Consider the following 18583-nt stretch of genomic DNA (forward strand, 5'->3'; position numbering starts at 1 on the left):
CTGCGACCCCTGGGACACTTCTGTCCAATCAGAGCGAGCTGTCAGCAGCCCAGTTACTGCTTCCCTAAAAATAGACTGCCAGAGAGAAATGGTGGGGGAGACAACATGTCACCCTGCGCTTCCACCGCTGCTCCTGAAGGCTGTGTGCAGACACTCGGAGACAAAAGGTGAACTTAAATACAGCTTTAATGCTGAACTCCAAAAAGGTACCAAAACTAAGACTCCAAGGTAAACTTACACAAACAGAACACACAGCAAGATAAGGATAGATGGCGACACAGAGAAACACAGGGCTTAAACACACAGAGGGAGCAATCAGGGAAAGGGTAACAGGAGGGACAACAGCTGGGGCAACTCAGGCCTAACGAGACAAAGGAAGCACAACCAGACACATTAACATGAGACACAGACTTTCAAAGTAAAACAGGAAACATAACACAGACTCACAGGCAGGCACTGCAACAGAGGGAACAGAGACGTAGACCGACACAGAGATACAGCAACAGAACAGAACCCGAAAACACAACTGTGACAAAGAAACCAAACGACTGGAAGTGATAAACAAAGCAAAAATCAAAGTCCAATAATAATTCAATTCTATTTTATTTACATAGCGCCAAATCACAACAAAAGTCGCATCAAGGCGACTTTCTTTGTCATTTAATAATGAACACTCAGAACTCTGGGTCGACGACCCAGGCACCCCAACAGTTCCTCTCTGTTTGTCAGAGAATAGAGACTGGCATAACACAGCTGGCAGTCAATCTTAATGTATCTCATTCTAATAGTTCTTGTGCATGAAACGCTGTGCATATGAAACAGCTGCTCTAAAACACAGTGATGGTGAGACGCAGTAAAATAAAGGTAATTAACCTCGAGTCCAGACTAAAAAGGAACCAAATTTGAGTTAGACGTTGTTTGTAATCTGTTACAGAGTGAATATAGACTTAAATAACAAACAGTCAGCTCCTGCTGCCAACATGATGCAGGAAGGAGAAAGAAGAAGGTGTGAAAGCCTGATGTCAAGTTTTGAAATGTGAAAACAGGAAGAAGGATCCCAGAGAAGACGAGCGAGGACAGCTTCGTGCTTTAAGTGAAAACGGGACTCGCAGTAGGGGAATCAAAAAACAGGACAAACAGGAACTACAGGACAAGAGCAGACCAACAAAGGAAATGAGAAGGACACTGCAATCTGAAAAGCTGTCAAATGAAAATGATATAAATAGAAAAAACACAAACACGTCACCTACAAACTCGGAGCTTAAAACGACCTGCTTGATGGCGTATTGATGCCCAGGCTGCCGTCACTACTTTACCAACCACTGTTAGGCTACCGTGAGGTTGGGCCGTCTGCAGGAGCTTTAAGCACATGGAGTCTGTGGCTGATCCGTTTCACGTGTGTGTGGTTCTTCATGCTTTACGGAGTGCTAACTAATGAAAACCTCACACTGAAGCTACTGTCTGCTTATCATTGTTGAATCCTTAATGCTGATTTAGATTTCCTCTTCATGGGAAACCCCCAAACTCCACAGCCTCATATGTGATACTGCACAGTGAATTCCCCGTACCTTCTGATTGGATGGGAGCTTACAGCCTGCCTTTAACGTTTTCTACTGTCGTGCCCATCAGCGCACAATGTGCTTTGAAGTAGCAGCCAAGAAAGGTGTAATTTAAGTCTACGAGCAGTGAACACCCGTGTGCACACCTGTGTGGATCAGCGCTTGTATTCAAATGGTTTCCCCATGTAATGGTCTGCAAGAGAATGTAGGGCGCCATAGCCCTGTCCCCCAGGGCATGAAGCAGGCATGGAGGAGATCCAGGCCCCAGACATCCAGAGGCCCCAGAGTGCGAGAGCCCAAGGAGGACCACCGGAGGGGCATCGTGCCACCCTCATGGGAAGGGCTGAGGATCCCCAGACGAGGGGTCACCCAGGAGCCACCGAGCAGAAGCTAGAGGGACCTGCACCGGCGTGCCCGCCGGCTCTGCCAGCAGCCAGCTGTGCCAGAGTGAACCGAGCCGCAGGCACAGTTCACTCTGCGGGAGGGCCCCCCGCACCCCGGAGGAGGCCTGACCGAGCAACAGGCGCCAGGCCCCTCCAGGTAGCCACCGGGAGTGAGCCGGTACATACCTGAGCGCCCAGCCCCGGACACCAAGAACCACCAACGCACCGACCCCTAAGGGCATCAGTCACCGGCAGGGAGTGTGGTGAGGGGAGACAGGCCTTGGAGGGCCTGGGAGTTCCCAGAGAGGTGGAGTCTAAGACCCGACCTGACATATAGACACAGACAAACAGGCAGACACAGACACAAACATGCATTCCCACCCTCATGCACACATATACAAACACTCAGCACTCACCCAACGTAAGGATTGACATAAATGGACATGTACACACAATCACACTCCCCAAACATACTCTATACCCCGGGTCCAGGTACCCTCGCCCCCAGAGGGGGAAACAGAACCCAGACCCAAGAGATGTTACCCTTCACCCCGGGGTGGAGGCAAGCAGACCGTCCCAGGCTCCGCAGCAGCAGGGAGGCCAATCGGACAGCTAACATCTCCTCCCAGCCCCCCTGCCCCGATGGCTAGCATAGAACGGGGGTGTGTGAAGACCCCATACCTCCCTCCTATTATTTCTAAACCTAAGAGAACAAGAAACAGCATGAGAACATGAGTGCTGCAGATGGACGGGTGAAATTTCGGATTTTTCCACCAAAAAAATGTAAAGAGATACAAAATTCAAAATTCATTACATGTGACAAAGACTGAGTAGTAGTAGTCTCAACCACTTTACTGTCTGAGGTGACTTAAGTGGAAGTTTAATTAAGCCTTTTAACATCTGACTGTTCTCAGAGTTTGCCTGTCAAAGCCAAATATGAATAAAATTTATCTTCCTGACATTTCTACTCTCAACCCGCCGACTCACGACCCTGTGAAAACAGTGTCGGGCTAAAGGTAAAGCTGCGATGTGATAAGAATAGAACAGCAGCACCATCACCATGGTAATCCTGCTGTGGACAGATGATGCAAGCACCAGTTCCCATGACATCCATCCCCACAGGGAGGAAGGCCCTTTAAAACAGATGTGCTGTCTCCCTACAAGTGTGGGAAATCCACCAGTGTGGGTATTTTAAAATAAGAAAACATTTAACAAAAGACTAGTTTAAAAAAAAGACAGCTACCTTTTTTATTCCTTCTAATGATTCTAAAATAACTCCTCTCTTCTCTTCCAGATTAACGGCGTGGATATTCAGAACAGGGAGGAAGCCGTGGCCATTTTGACCCGAGAGGACAGCATCAACTTCTCCCTGCTGCTGGCCAGGCCCGACATAGAGGTAGCAACACCATTCAACCAGCCTCCTAAAGAAGTGCACATACTTCTACTGATGAATACTAGTCCTCTTTAACACTGATGAAGGTCCTGTTAACTGTGTTTAAAAACACTAAAGGGCACTAAATTGTCCCCAGAGGATGAATCCTACAAACTTTGATTCATCATCTAGCCAGTCCCTCCTCGGTCTGTCCTGGTGTTGTGTCCATAATGCATCCTAGTCAGACTCTTCAACCACCTGAATTTGCTCAATAGTTAATAAAATAATCCTAATTCAACCAGTGTGTAAATAAATAAATGACAGTGCTTTCCTTCCTTTTCGGGAACAGAACAGGAGCTCTGTAACTTCAGGTTGAACACTGTCGCTCCTGTTTCATCACTCAGCTCGCCTGCAGCCCAGTTTACTAACCTACTTTCTGTCACTTGTGCTGCTGTGGGTGGCCGACATGAGAGGAAACCTTCATAAAAATCATATTCTAGTTCACAGCGTGCTTACAGTCCTGGTTTCCTCCAACAGGAACAATATGTGTTTGCTGCTTCTATCCATCAGTCTGTGACCAATGCAGATGGAAACCCAACAGCTGGGTTGACAGTAAATTGATCTTTTTGTTCAAATATTAAGTCTGGAGCTCTGGTGACCTTTCCTGTCTCGCTACAATCATGATGAAATGCACCATATAATGTTTCAGGGTCACATGAATTAGGCAAAACCTTTAGTTTCCTTTTGATCATCACTGAGCTGTAAATGTATCAGCCATTGGGACACACACACACACACACACACACACACACACACACACACACACACACACACACACACACACAGCCATGATAAATGTCTCTGGGATGACAGCAGGTCCCACAGTGTGTCCATATCTGCTGACAGAGGAAGGACGGCAGCCAACCATATTCACACATGTCAGCTCAAACACACCTGCACATACATACTTATGGATGATGTTCACAGAGTGTGTGTGTGTGTACTCACATCAACCAGACGAGTGAGCCGTCACTCAGTTACCAACACACACATTTATGACATCTGCATGTCTTCGTTTATGTTTTGCATATATCATGCATGCAGCAGTTCATTCCACCATCATGTAACTCGTGTGTAAAATCATGTAAAAAGCTTACGTAACAATAAAAGCATTCGAATCCACAAACATCCTGTTTCGCACTTCCTACTGTGGAATAAACAGCAACACGCTGTCAGCACAAACGATCACATGTCCAACAAACCTAAAAGCTCAAAGTGTTGGAAGTTCAGAGTGAGGTTTAAGAAAGCCACTGATAACAGCCGACTCCAGTTTATATGACAAAGAAAAGAGACGATCAAAACACAAGATTCATCTTTCTGGAAAATTCTAAGCAATATTTTCTTTTATTCAATGGACAAACTATGGCTGCTTTAGTTCTGACACCCATCTGTCTAATCAGAATAAAACATCTGGATGCTGCCGTCTGCACTACAGTTACTGACCATCACATTCCTGCAGATGAGGAGCTCTAGAGTTGGGAGTTCGCCTTGTAATCGGAAGGTTGCCGGTTCGAGCCCCGGCTTGGACAGTCTCGGTCGTTGTGTCCTTGGGCAAGACACTTCACCCGTTGCCTACTGGTGGTGGTCAGAGGGCCCGGTGGCGCCAGTGTCCGGCAGCCTCGCCTCTGTCAGTGCGCCCCAGGGTGGCTGTGGCTACATTGTAGCTGCCATCACCAGTGTGTGAATGTGTGTATGAATGGGTGGATGACAGGTTGTGTAAAGCGCTTTGGGGTCCTTAGGGACTAGAAAAGCGCTATACAAATACAGGCCATTTACCTCTTGCCTCTGTCACACGCCGCAGGCATCAGTGCAAATATGAAAGCTTTTTATAATGACTGTATAAAACAAAGAATAGTAGATGAACACACCTCTTAAAATGAATAAAAATAAATCAATAAATGAATAAAAAGATAAAAATAAATGATAAAAACAAAGAAAATCCCTATAAAAACTAGTAAAATGCCACAGGAGGGGAAAAAAGTGGGTTTCAGAGCTGAAAAGGGAAGAAATGGATCAACAGAGGAAAATGAAGGTGAAATATTCCTTCTGTCAAGATGCTCACAAAAAGTCCAAGCTCTTGTAAATAAAGGCTCATAGTGGATTAGACCCTCTTCAGTCCAATCACATAAAATACATTTTTAGACTTTAGGAGCTCTGAAATATCTCTCATTATAAATATTTACCATCTTCAGGTGGCCTTCCTAACCAGCTGGTTTCTGTGGGTTTTGAGTAAGTCGCTGGGCCACAACACATTTCAGTGTTCATTTAATAGTTTTTAGCTAACAATGTGAATTTATGTAGACAGTGACAAAACAACCAAGCCTCTGAAAGCGTGAGGGTTTAAACACACACACACACGCACACACACACACACACACACACACGCACACACACACATGCACGCACGCACACACACACACACACACACACACACACACTCAACAAATCAGTACTGTGTGCAGATTTTAACAGACGACAGTACAATGTTGACATTAGTCAAAGTCAAAAAATCAATTTCATAAGGAAACACTGATGCATGAGCTCTCTAATAAGAAATCTGCAGCGTCAATAAAGCACATTAAAGTCACATGAATTCATTTTTCTTGTCAACAACAAACCTGTTACAGCAGCTCCCACAGAATACTCCCATTATAACCCAAGAATGGAGCTGGCAGCACGTTTCTACTCTGTTGTACTGACACTAGTGGGGAAATGTAACTTTTAGCTCTCTGTACTCAGTGATGTGTGACGCTGTGCAGCTCCTGTTAACCCTCAGCTACAGTCTGCACACTGAGCTAACACGCTGTGCTGAAAATCGTTGCCTAACCTGAGAAACTGTTACAAAAGGATTTGTCTCGCTGCAGCATGGCTCTTGACCTCTTTAGTTCATTTTCACCTGGACTGGCTTGTGTCTCTTTGCTTCCAGAATGAAAACCCCATCGATCCAGAGGAGGACATGGAACTGACTCTAGAGGGAGCAGACTTTCCTTCAAACCCACACATTTCATGCTCTCTCAACTCCTCTCATAATACTGGCTACTACCGCCTCCACCAAGGAGGAGAAGGCAGGTCATCCTTTCCTTTAGGAGGAGCAGGGGGAGGCAGAGACGGTGAGGTGGAAGATGAAGAGGATGAAGAAGGAGAGGACGGCGAGCGAGGAGAGAAGGACGACAAAGAGCCACCGGTCCCCCTCCCTCCTCTGCTGAACTTGGCACCTCTGCTGTCCAACAGCCAGGAGCTGGACAGCGGGGTGGGTCGGACAGATGACAGCACCCGCTATGAGGATACATCTGAACATGACCTGCTGGGTGATCAGACCAGTGCCTGTAACACCAACACCACCAACACACCAGGCAGCACCAGGAAGTTCAGACCTGGACCCAGCCCCAGGTACCAGAGAAAGAAAGTTTATTCAAATTATTAAGAAAAAAATGACAAACTCACAAGCTACAATTTGACTTTAAGTGTTTTTCTGCTCATATTTCTGTACCCAGGCCAAGTCCTAGACCAAGTCCTGGCCTCGGTCCCAGCCCTGGGCATGGTCGAGGAGACGTCACCCCTCCTTTCCTCCATCTGCGCGATCTCCAGCTCAGCTCTGACTCTCTCCCAGGTCTGGACTGGGGAGCTGGAGGAGGAACAGCAGCAGCAGCGTACAGTCCTCACCACCATCACCACCATAAGGTATACTAAATTCAAATCCTATTAGGTGATCATTTTGTTGACTTATTGTCAATAAATAAAAAGCTCCAAACCTGGTACTATCCACTTTGTCTGAAAACAGTCACATACATCAGCACAACTGTGCAGCCACAGACGGTTTGTCTTACACAGCAAATCCAGCATGTCCAAATTAACACTGTCGGATTTGATTTCAACACTATTAAAGTGTCTATATGGGTCCACACCAGAGAGTGTTAATTTAACTCTTTTTGGAGAGTTGGTACGTTAACTCTGATTTAGTGTTAAACACCAAATCTGTCTGGAGTTGATAATTTAACACTTGGTGTTTAGAGTTTATATATTAACTCTCAAAGAGTATTTTAGTTTAACTACGTAAGAGTTATCTTCTAATTCATTCTAAAAAGCGGGAATTTTACTGTTCTGAACTTCTAGAAATTTCTTTTGGAAATAAACATTTACTAAAAAGATGCAATGGTTTTTGAAAAACATTTATTCTGAACTGTGCACCACAATTTCAAAACATTTTCTGAAAGATGTAACAGTATACATGTTCTCACTTTCATTAGAATTGTGTTTATCAAAAGGTCTGACATGGTAAATGCAAATAACAGCATTCTCATCACTTATTTCTTCAATACAATATGCATGTCCTTCATTCATCCCTTTGTGGAACTTCAGCGCACTTCTGCTCTCCCCCATATTCCATCTTCACAAGCATATCCTGTGCGGAGATCGAATAAAAATTAGTTGACACTAATTAACGGCACAAATAATCCAGTAAACAATTGCAGCACAGTAAAAGAAAAAAAAAAAGGAATCCTCTTTGAGCCATTACTTGTGTAAAGTATTTTCCCAAAAGACAAGGACACAGGCAACAGGTAATACTGAACTAAATGTAAAACCTCAACCTTTTTAATTTTTACCTAAACCGTGTGCACAAAACTCTGGAGGGATCTATGCTAACGTAGAATCCAGTCAGGACGTCAGCTACTGCTGTTTGCTCGTTTTTTTTTATGGGCGATCGTTTTCAGGCTTCAAGTAGCACCATTATACCAACATTTCACATTCTAGACATTGTTTTAGGTGTATTTGACCAAAAGTTTGACTGAAAATTCACATGCAAGCTTTTTTTCAAGGCTGTGGTATTTGCCCGCAAACAATACCTTTCAGCTAGCTAAAACAGAATGTTATGCTATCACCGAGCAACATGGCTAATGCCTTTCACACAGCTTTGTCTCAACTCCAAAGAGCCACAGAAGTAAAAGCTCATGATAATAATTGAAACAATCTTTGAAAAAATGACTTACCAAGCATGGCAAACAACTCAAATATGTAGAGCAAAATGTTCTGAAACGGCTTCACTTCAGCTTCGATTGGAGCCGTGCTGGGGGCGGAGTCTGTCAATTTACTCTGTTGGTGTCATAGCCCCTGTAGGAGTTCAGAGTTAAGAGGTCAAGAGTTAATGTTTCCATTGTAACACCTCCAGATTTGACAGAGAAACACTCATTTTTAACACTCGATTTTAACTACTATCATTTTACACCTCAGAGTTACATTAAAAGAATGTGACTCTGCTTAGAGTAAAATTAACTCTACTTTTGCAAGAAGACTATTAACACCAAAACATTTAACACTTTTGAATTTGCTGTGTACCCTGGAGACCACGATCATTTGTCAGGTGTTTGTAAAATACTTCTGCAGGAAACAATGGGCTTGAAACTGAGTACCACTGACATGGATCAGAGTACTCTGATGGACTCCTGCACTGTTGGCTTTGGGATTTCTATGGTGCATTATGAAATGAGCAGCATGGAGGTACAGCAGTTACTTTTGCCTTACAGCAAGGACGTCCTGGGTTCAAATCCAGTCTGTGTGTTGTTTCCAACAGTGCAAAGTCATTTTGGGGTTTAGGTTAACTAGTTTCATTTTAAACTGACTGTATGTGTCAAGAATGTGTGTAAAATGTGAGTGTGAATGGCTGACTACTCTGTGACCGACTGGTAACCTGTCCAGGATGTGCTCTCACTCTATGGTAGCTGGGCCCCGAGTTGTATAAGCGGAAGAAAACAGATTTATAAAAACTGCAGAATAATAAAATGTTTCTTTAAGATGTCCCTAATAATGCAGGCAGACTCTCTGTGGGATGTACTGCATGCTCAGCTGTGACGCTGCACCAGGAAACCCTCAAAGCTGTTATCTGAAGTGGTACTCTTGAGTTGTTTCATAGCAACAAGCCATGGGACCAACACTTCCACTGAAATGGGAATGCAAAAGCAAACACCTACCAGTGCTTGTCAGATATAATGGTACTGTGTTACCAACCATAATGCAGCTATGAAGGGAATTCTATCTGTCATGTCAGAAACATCTGAAGCATTTCTCTGACATTTAAGTTGTGAAGCAGCTGACAAACTACATGTAACACATCTCAGCAACATTTCCTGAGATCTGTCATTGGATACACCATTGATTTAGTATTTAAAAACATACTAATAAATGTTTCTGGTAGATTATTTTGCACTGAAAGGACCCAAACCCAGACTTTGTATTTTGGGTATCCTCAGAAAATATGAAATCATTATTCATATTTATCGTCAATAAAAAAGCTGATTGTCAATACATGTATTTGTGGTTACACACCATCATAGTTAATGAGCTCTATCTGATGTTACACCTCATGTCCAACCTGCAGCATTACCACCACCATCACCAGCCTCTGACAATGACCATGATGATGCCGGGCCTGACGGAGGAAGAGTGCCAGCGTTACCAAGAGCTGTTAGAGATCAAATATCAGTATGAGAGACATTTGGAAAGACGCCGGAGAGAGCTGGAAAAGGAAACCACTGAAGCAGAAGTTAAAGGCCGAGAGGAGGGGGACGAGGCAGCAGAGGAAGCTGAAGGCACAGCTTCTGAATCGCTAGTGGACGTGAACAGCAAAGAGATGCCAAGTGAGCACGAGTTGGCGTTGATCGAGGAGGAGCTGCGCCACCTGGAGTTTAAGTGCCGCAACATTCTCCGAGCACAAAAGATGCAGCAGCTCAGGGAGAGATGTCTGAAAGCCTGGATGATGGAGGAGGAGACGGTGGCAGGTGGAGCGGGCCGACCAGGACCCTCTGAAGGAGGTAACAACCAGCACCAGGGTAGGAAACATATAACATCCGGACGTCTTTAGGAAACATGTGAATTATGACACAGAATTATACTAGGAAAAAAAACTGTGATAAAACAACAAGCCATCATTTATGTATCCAGTTTACTTTGGTGTCATTAGACAAAGCAAAGCAGTTTTGATTTTTAACAGTTCATTTATTTCTATTTCTGAACTTATAGATTTGCATAACGAGGATAATGACGATCCTCATCACCACGAGTTGTCAGCCATCAACGAACTCCCGGAGCGCGAGCGATCGGATGACAAAGACAGCACCAGTGCCTACAACACCGGAGGGGAAAGCTGCCGGAGCACGCCATTGGTCAGCACCGAGCAGATCCCGCCTCTTCAGGAGGATGAAGATGAAGGAGGCAGACGCATGACCTCTCCACCTCCGCTCCTCCCCCTCAGTCGCCTCCCCCCTCTAAACTCCCCCCTCACGCCTCGATGTCACAGGAGGGACCGAGACAGAGAGCGGCGTCACTCAAACCTCAGCTGCTCCTTCTCCCCGAGCACCTACAGGAAGTACGAAACCTCCAATGGAAACTTTGCAAATGGCTCAAGCTCCACCCCCTCTACGCCTTCAAAGTTCAGGTGTTGGTTTTGCTGCAATGAGCGTTCTTTCTATTTCCATATGCATATTGACCTTTGTGATATGTTTTAATAATAGTGGATATTTTGATGTATTTCGCCTTCATCAGATCTCTGACCAGAGAAACGGGGTCAGCTTCTAGGAGGGGTATGGCTGATGGAGGGCGGAGCTCCAGAGCAGGTATAATCTTTCTCTGTAAGCATATCGGGGTCATTTTAAGAGCCTTTCCACAGGTTTATAATGAAGAAACAAGCATATGAGCTAAAGAACACTTTCCTTTAAACTGATGTTTGTGGGTAACGTCTAAAACTTCTTTCTGGTTTTTGATGATCATTTCCATCACTTCTATGACTGCAGGTGGAGCCCCCTACAGGCCTGAAGGTGGAAGTGCAGAGTCGAGCCCCTATTTCACCCGGAGGCAGCACAGACACAGCAAACCGTTAGAGCGCTATCAGAGCTGCATGACCCTGCCCTCCGAGGGTCTGGTGGACCCCCTGGACCGAGTGAGAGACAGCGGCAGGGCAGACGGGGAGGAGAGGGGGGTAGCCACAGGCAGCAGTGGGCCGGCAAGCCCCAGGAGTGTGAACAGCGCCCCCTGTGGCCTGGAGGACCACCGTGCAGGTGCCTCACGGTTAGGACTGGCCTTACCTCTTGGACTGACTCACTCATCACCAAACGCGTCTCCACAGCGCATGGAGTGGAAGGTAAACGGTGCAATAACACTGAAGGGAAAAGAATAAACTGGTGGAGTAGCTGCAAAATGACCAGTCCAGCATATCAAGGGACTCATCACAGGTTCCTCTCCTACAAGGCTGGACATCATTTGATGTCTGAGAAAACCCTCTGGCCTTAATAACAACTACAAGATTGTTGTTTTTGATCATGATCACCAGGAAAGAGATTAATTGTTTCCCTGCTGTGTTTTTATTCTTTTTGGTGGTTTCTTTTTTCCCTCTCAGCAGGTGATCAAGCAGGTTGTCAGTGTCTGTTCTCTCTCCATCCTTCTTCTGCTCTATTTTTCTTTTGCTCTCCTTCTGTTAACTCTCTTCCCAACCTCTCCTCCCCCTGTCTTCTCTGTTCTAATTGTAATAAGTCCAAATGAAAACAATAAAAATAAATAATAACAAAGGTCAAATAAAATATGTCAGTCAAGTGGACCAGTATAGCAAAAGCTGTAACGGTCTACTTGATTGCTACAGTGCTGGACGGGACATTCAAAAAAATCTAAAAAAGAAATTAGTTGTTCATCAAAATGATACAGAAGCCTCTGTGGCCCAGTTTAACATGGTTCACTACTGTAAAGCACTGAAAATGATGTCAAGTGATTTACATGATTTTCAGCTAAAGACAACTGAGCTACTGGAGCTACGTAATCAATAGAAAATAAACTTTCTACATTCAGCTTAAAGACTCAAGGCTGAAGAAAAGCAAGAGATCCAACAGCAGCATGCAGCAACAGAAACATTTCAAAGAGAGCTGAAACTTTAAATGTCTGGTCTTCCGTTGACATGAGATGCTAGGTGTTCTTTTCGTGTCCAGGTAAAGATTCGCAGCGATGGGACTCGTTATGTGGCCAAGCGGCCGGTCAGAGATCGTCTGCTGAAGGCCAGAGCCATGAAGATCCGCGAGGAACGCAGCGGCATGACGACAGACGACGACGCTGCCAGTGAAATGAAACAGGTAGAGTCTGCAAACATTAATGACAACATGTCGTTGGACTAAAAGAGCTGAGATTCAAACAAAAAGTATGTCCAGTATGTGCCGTTACTTGTTTTCTGACGAGCAAATCTCGATTCATCGCCACAAACATGCTGTGACATCGTTTTCAACTGTCATTAAATCCTAGTTTACATAAAACAGAAGTACTTTAGCCCTTATATTTTGCTTCTGAGCCCAATAAACATGACAAAGTCTCATTAAACCAGCTTTAAACTGGTTTCTGTCCTCTGCACAGGGTCGATACTGGAGCAAAGAGGAGAGGAAGCAGCAGCTGCTGAGAGCTCGAGAGTACAGAAGAAGAAGAGAGTTCATGATGCAGAGCCGCCTGGACTACATGAGAGGAGACAGGTACGGGGCGAAATCTACAACGACACCCCAGAAGTTCAGTCATTATTACAGATGCAAACATAAAAGGTGCCACATTTATCCTCAGAGTATGAAGTTCATCACTGTCAGAAGTCTTTTCAACTGTCGTCTGTCGGAAGAAATGATGGTGGTGAAATGACACATTTACTTTTGACTGATGTTTAAAACGTTGTGCCATGTTTACCCACCTCTGTATTCATCAGCACAGTTGGTGTGAAAATCCGTAAAACATCCCAAAGACAAACTCCTCGTTAATCCGGACCAACAATCCATCAGTCAAACGGCCATCGTGGTTTTCTGTAAATACAGACACTAAAACGGTGAATTCTTTGTGGGTCAGTGAGCCATTACAGACCCGAGATCCTTGAGATCACCTGTGAAATCCTGTCAGCACAGACCTTTAAAGGGTCAGAGGTCAGGAGAGAAGAGCGGAAACCTCACATACCTTCAAAGTAAATAACCCGTTACGCAAAATAATTATAGAGACACTGGTGCTGCAAATCAATGTTTTTAAATCACAGGTCTGAATTCATTGGTCCAACTCACGGTGCTCAACTGATGAGTGACGGCAGATTACAGGAGGACACGTAATGAACACGCTGAATAATTCATATTGTACTATTACACACATACTGATATTACACTGCAGTGCAGCTTTTTGATTTTATATGTAGCTTTAAATGTTGCGTAACTTTGTTATGCGCTGAAATGTCGTATCTGTGGCTCCGACCCTCCGACGAGTTCCTCAGGATTCCCTTCAAACAGTAACTTCATGTGTGCAGTTGTATGAAAAGAAAGAAGTTTGAGGTGTCTGCATGTTGAGTTTTTTTTTATTTTATTTTAACAGCTCCCACCTACTGGTGAGAGCCACAGGACTCAATCGTGCAGTACACAAGTGGCTTAAAAAAGTGTTTACACAAAAACAAAATAGAGAAAAAGAAGGAAAATGACACATTTACTTCATTACGTGAAGTTCGTGAAGGCACTGATCACAGTCTTTTTATTTTCAGGGATCTTTTGTCATCAACAGGGGGCGCTGAAGAGCCCCATTTATCCCAGAGCCTCCAGTTTAATGTGCAGCATAACTCCCCCAGCAGCAACATCCTGCAGCTGAGCCAGAAGAAAATCACAAAGAGGAGGAATCGTCGCATTCTCGACAACTGGATCACCATCCAGGAGCTGCTGGCTCACGGCTCGAGGTCACCGGAGGGAAAGAAAATTTACAACCCTCTGCTGTCTGTCACTACTGTGTGACCTCAACAAGGAGACCATGGAAACACACAGTGTGGACCTAGAAGCTCAACGCTCTTTCTTTGTGGAGTTAAAAACATGAACACACCAGAAAGAGAGAAACTTAAAGAATTATAAACAAAGGTGGATAAGAAGAGGAGAGACTTAAAACAGAAGCATTTGGCCTCAGAGGAGGAATCCTCCAAGCATGAAAAGGAAAGAACGGAGATGAGTGCAAACAGAGAATGAAGCTAACAATCCTCTTCACTTTCTGACGTCACTTCAAACTCATTAGAGATACACGTGAGGACGCATGAGCCTCGAAAGGAAACAGAAACGTCCTGTTCTGGCCTCGGCTGTGACAGTCTGAAAAAAAGCACAGGTTTGATCTCCTGGTCCTTCAACCAGGTGCACAGTCACATCGCTGTTAATTACACATTTTTCTGTGAATAGCAAATTTGTGCTCATGCTAAGACTTTTCCATCAAGAAAAAATGACTATAAGTGTAATTTTAAGAGAAAAACAGGCCAGAAGACGTTTATGGAGGATTGAAACTGAAAACATCACAAATAAAGGAAGGAAAACATGAACGTTTTCTTTCACATTCATTATTTCTTTCTGTCCGTGTTGCTACTGAACATGAAGCAGATTCTAGGTTGGACCCCCCCCCCCCGTCAGCCTCATGTTTGCTGTGTCTGTCCTCCACACTGGTCGCAGGTGTGAGAGCGCTCTGTGATAAACTGGCAGCCAGTTCAGGGTGGACGCTGCTTCTGACCCCGTGGACCCTCGAATAGGAACAATATTCCTGCCACCATCAATTGGATGAGCGACATTTATCCCTGTATGATATATGACATGCCTACTTATCTATACAAACGTATTGTTGTTCATTCAAAACAAATCAGTTTGGAAAGAAATAGGAGTGAAAATTCCAAGACTTTATACATAAAAAATAAATAAAGTAATTCATTTAATAACAAACTATATGAATGAAATGATTACAAAATGATAAAAAACAAACACTAAAAACTGTAAAGATTCATGGATCTGAAAGGTTTTGGTCCTTCATGAACTCCTCACGTGTGAAGCAGCGCCAGGAAGGAAGTGACATCACTGTTTAAGGACAATACATATTTACTCAAACATTTACTGATACTGAGTAAAATATGATTACAATACTACTACTAGCTGCTGTGTGATCTGTGCTGTCATGGTTACGTTACACAACACCCGTCTTCTGATCATCATTTGTAAATCGCTTTCTCAGAAAACCTTTTAAAGTTATAACTTTTGTAAACAGTTTATTCATGTTGACGGTTGATATATGTTAAATGTTGAGTCTCATATTGTTGTTAAAATTTTATAAATTTTATAGATTGTGTTGTTTATCCTGCAGGAGCGAGCTGCAGGTCCGTCGTTGTGCTGGACGCTGTGCAGGTGTTCAACAGAGAATGCATGAAAATGATGTACTGGACTATTATTGGATGTCATTCTTAAAGTGCTGTAAAGTACATTCTTAGCAGTGAGAGGTGTGAAAGTGTTCAAATAAAATAAAAAGGCAAATGAGAAATAAAACGTGTTTCCTGCTTTCTTTGATATATTTGGACATCTGTTTGTTTTAATTTATCAGCTGACAGAAATGTATTTACTTTAGTAATGAATCTTAAAGAAATAATGCTGCTAAGATTAAGGAAAAAACAGGTAAAAGAGTTTTGCTGACACGTTTGAATTTCTTTTAGTTTCCACCAAGAAGTTAAAGCCTTTGTCACTTTGTCACTGCAGTGTGGTTGTGTAGTAAGAGTCTGCAGCTCCGCATCAGTGTGCTCAGTACTTCATACTGTCTGTGGATATATTATGAAAAATGTTGATCAGCAGGCCGAGTGATGCTCATTTTGGATATTTTGGCTCCTATCAGAGGTAATAATGCCCATTTAGGGAACAGCTCTTTGTATTTGACGTGTCCACAGTCAGATCGTCTCTCTTGTGAAACAAAAGCAGGAAGATAGAAGTCAGTGACATCATCAAGATGTGACTAAAAAGACTAGCCTAACTTTAGCTGCTTTGCCTTTATTGCTTCCTAATTAACACCATGTTCTGTGTGACTGTTAGGAGCCTCAGTTACAGCTAAATATAAATCAAACATACATCTATGAGACACCACGATGAAAGAGACACAAAACAACTCCAGTTTGTTCCACTTTTTATTCTCTGCGGTTGTTTTTGTTAAATTGTTAATGACCCTTTGGGTCTCTGTACCCAGTTGTTCTGGTCCATTTTCCAAATATGATAATAAAGGATCACAGTCAGCTTTGTGCTTCTATCAAAGGACCTGAATGTGTGCAGGGAGTGAAGAAAATCATATTCTGTCGAACCAAGCGAACACTTTCACAGTGTGGACGTCACACGTCACATCCATCACAATAAAACCTGAAATCCACATTTTGTAGAAGCTGTAAATATTATAAATGCTGTAAAATTCATAACAAAGTAAAGGATGTAGTTTTAGAGCGTGTATAATAGACGCACACCAAATGCTGAACAAGTCAGGAGGAAATTATTGGTCAACAGTGACACCTGCTGGGTGGATGTGGAAGCACTTTTCACATGTTTGAGCTGAGGTGGGTGTTAGAGTTCCCCTCTGTGACGCCCCAAGAGACACTGATACCACATTAAATAGTCTAGAAAAAGCATTGAGCTTAATATTCAGTTAAATGCAATTTCACTTTAAAGCTTTTTTACATTTTAGCATTGATATTTGATATTTTTCAATCATTTTTCATCTTACACGTTTACACCGTCGTAGACAAGAGCGTGTTAGTCTTTGAGGACAGTGCGCTCCTTCCTGCTTGTATATGAGTCACTTGCTGATTTGTTTTGTCTGACGAGTTCAGAATCAGTTTGTTTCTGTCAATGAAATTTGATTTTAAATCAACAGTTTTTATTATACAGGGTAATGAATGACAGCATGTGAAGCCTTGTCAAGGTGACTTAAGACTAAAATAATAAAATCAAATAAAAATGAACGTAATACTACTCAAAATATCAAAACATGAAAGAAAGCTTAGAATCTGGACAAAGTAGTAAAATAAAGATAAACATAGTAAACGTAAAAAAATCACAGTAAGAGAAGGAACGATTTCAGTGTGAGGTAAGAGTCGCATTTCACAGACGGTACACACACCAGTGTGTTTGTTACAGGAGGCCAATCACAAACTCACTATTACTTCATAATGTGCCAACAGGTGCGCTGACGCTTACGAGGGTGTTGGATCATTTCTGTGGACCAAATTGTATTTAGGAATATCACTTCCTCATGTGTCCCAAACACAAACTCAGGTTGACGCCCATGACCTACATGTAGCTTCTATTTATTTATTTATTTTTATAAGACGTGTGATCATACACGTGGGTATAAAACTTTATAAAACATCCGTTTTTCACCGATAATTGTAATCACTCTTGAATCCCCTTGTGAATCGTGTGAGTGTGTAAGAGTGTCGAGTAGGTTGTGTCCTGGTCACTCCTGATTGGATCGAGGCTCTCGTAGATGGCGTCTTCACGTGTGTGAAAAACGGAGTTTTCGTAAGGTTCAATCTGAAAATAGAAACAACAGTTTTAAAAGTTTGTTGGATGAGAATGTTTCCACTGAAATGAAACTTAAACAGACTTTTGTTAGGGTTCCTGGGTCGGTGACCCAGTGTTTTGTGTTTTTGGTTATTTGATTTTGTTATTTCTTTATATTCTAGCTTTGCTTTACGGGTTTTTCTTAGTTAAGGTCCTCTGGGTGGGGTTTGGTTAGAGTTTTAGTGTTTTGGTTTTCTGTCTGTGTTCCTTTGTTGCTGTCTTCCCTGTCTGCTGTATTTCCACGTCCAGTCAGTGTCTGTCTGCCCTGGTCCCACGTCTCTGTTCCCTTTGTTTTAGTGCTTGCCTGTGAGTCTGTTTATGTTTCCTGTTTTACTTTGGAAGTCCATGTCTGATGTTAATGTGTCTGGTTTTGCTTCCCCTGGTCTCGTTAGGCCTGATTTGCCCCAGCTGTGTTTCCCTCCTGTTATTCATTCCCTGATTGCTCCCTCTGCGTATTTAAGCCCTGTGTTTCTCTGTGTCCATGTCGTGATCTACTGTTTATTTTGCTGTGTGTTTTGCCAGTCCACTGGTGTTAGTTTATTTTGAGTTTTTCCCAGTTATGTTATGTTTGCGTTCAGCATTAAAGCTGTTTTGGTTTAAGTTTGTCTCTGGAGTCTGCATCTGGGGTCCTAGCCCTGTCCGCACACAGCCATCACCTAACAACTTTAAGTTTCCTTTAACTCTGCCCAGCTCTTCAAATAATCCTGCTTGTGTTGCCATCTAGTGGTGACAACTATGTGTGAGTTACACGGGCGTGGCATCCCTCTGAGATATGATGCGCGGGCAGCACGGTGAGCTGCCAGCTCGGCTTTTCTCTTTGTTCTGTTGCTTTCATGGTGAAAC

At 43.3% G+C, this 18583-nt stretch overlaps 2 protein-coding genes across 4 annotated transcripts in view; one reads left to right on the plus strand and one right to left on the minus strand.

Moving 5' to 3' along the window:
• LOC308407072 (PDZ domain-containing protein 4-like) overlaps positions 1-15672 on the plus strand; it is a 52097-nt gene extending 36425 nt beyond the window's left edge. For 2 of the 3 annotated variants that reach the window (XM_080898488.1, XM_080898489.1), the window contains exons 9-18: positions 3237-3338; positions 6301-6764; positions 6869-7055; positions 9748-10198; positions 10389-10803; positions 10911-10981; positions 11159-11505; positions 12341-12481; positions 12756-12868; positions 13897-15672. In XM_080898488.1, the coding sequence (XP_080754614.1) occupies positions 3237-3338; positions 6301-6764; positions 6869-7055; positions 9748-10198; positions 10389-10803; positions 10911-10981; positions 11159-11505; positions 12341-12481; positions 12756-12868; positions 13897-14140 (2535 nt within the window). In that variant the 3' untranslated portion in view covers positions 14141-15672. The remainder of the gene's footprint in view (positions 1-3236; positions 3339-6300; positions 6765-6868; positions 7056-9747; positions 10199-10388; positions 10804-10910; positions 10982-11158; positions 11506-12340; positions 12482-12755; positions 12869-13896) is intronic. The other variant, XM_080898490.1, reaches the window with a different exon arrangement.
• A 1407-nt stretch (positions 15673-17079) lies between these two features.
• The window catches only part of LOC308407635 (uncharacterized protein), a 3663-nt gene continuing 2159 nt past the window's right edge, over positions 17080-18583 (minus strand). Inside the window, exon 6 of the mRNA XM_080899425.1 lies at positions 17080-17710. Coding sequence (XP_080755551.1) covers positions 17570-17710 — 141 coding nt within the window. The 3' untranslated portion in view covers positions 17080-17569. The remainder of the gene's footprint in view (positions 17711-18583) is intronic.

The sequence above is a fragment of the Rhamphochromis sp. 'chilingali' genome (assembly GCF_963969265.1).
Source record: "Rhamphochromis sp. 'chilingali' genome assembly, chromosome: 12".
Taxonomy (NCBI): Eukaryota; Metazoa; Chordata; class Actinopteri; order Cichliformes; family Cichlidae; genus Rhamphochromis; species Rhamphochromis sp. 'chilingali'.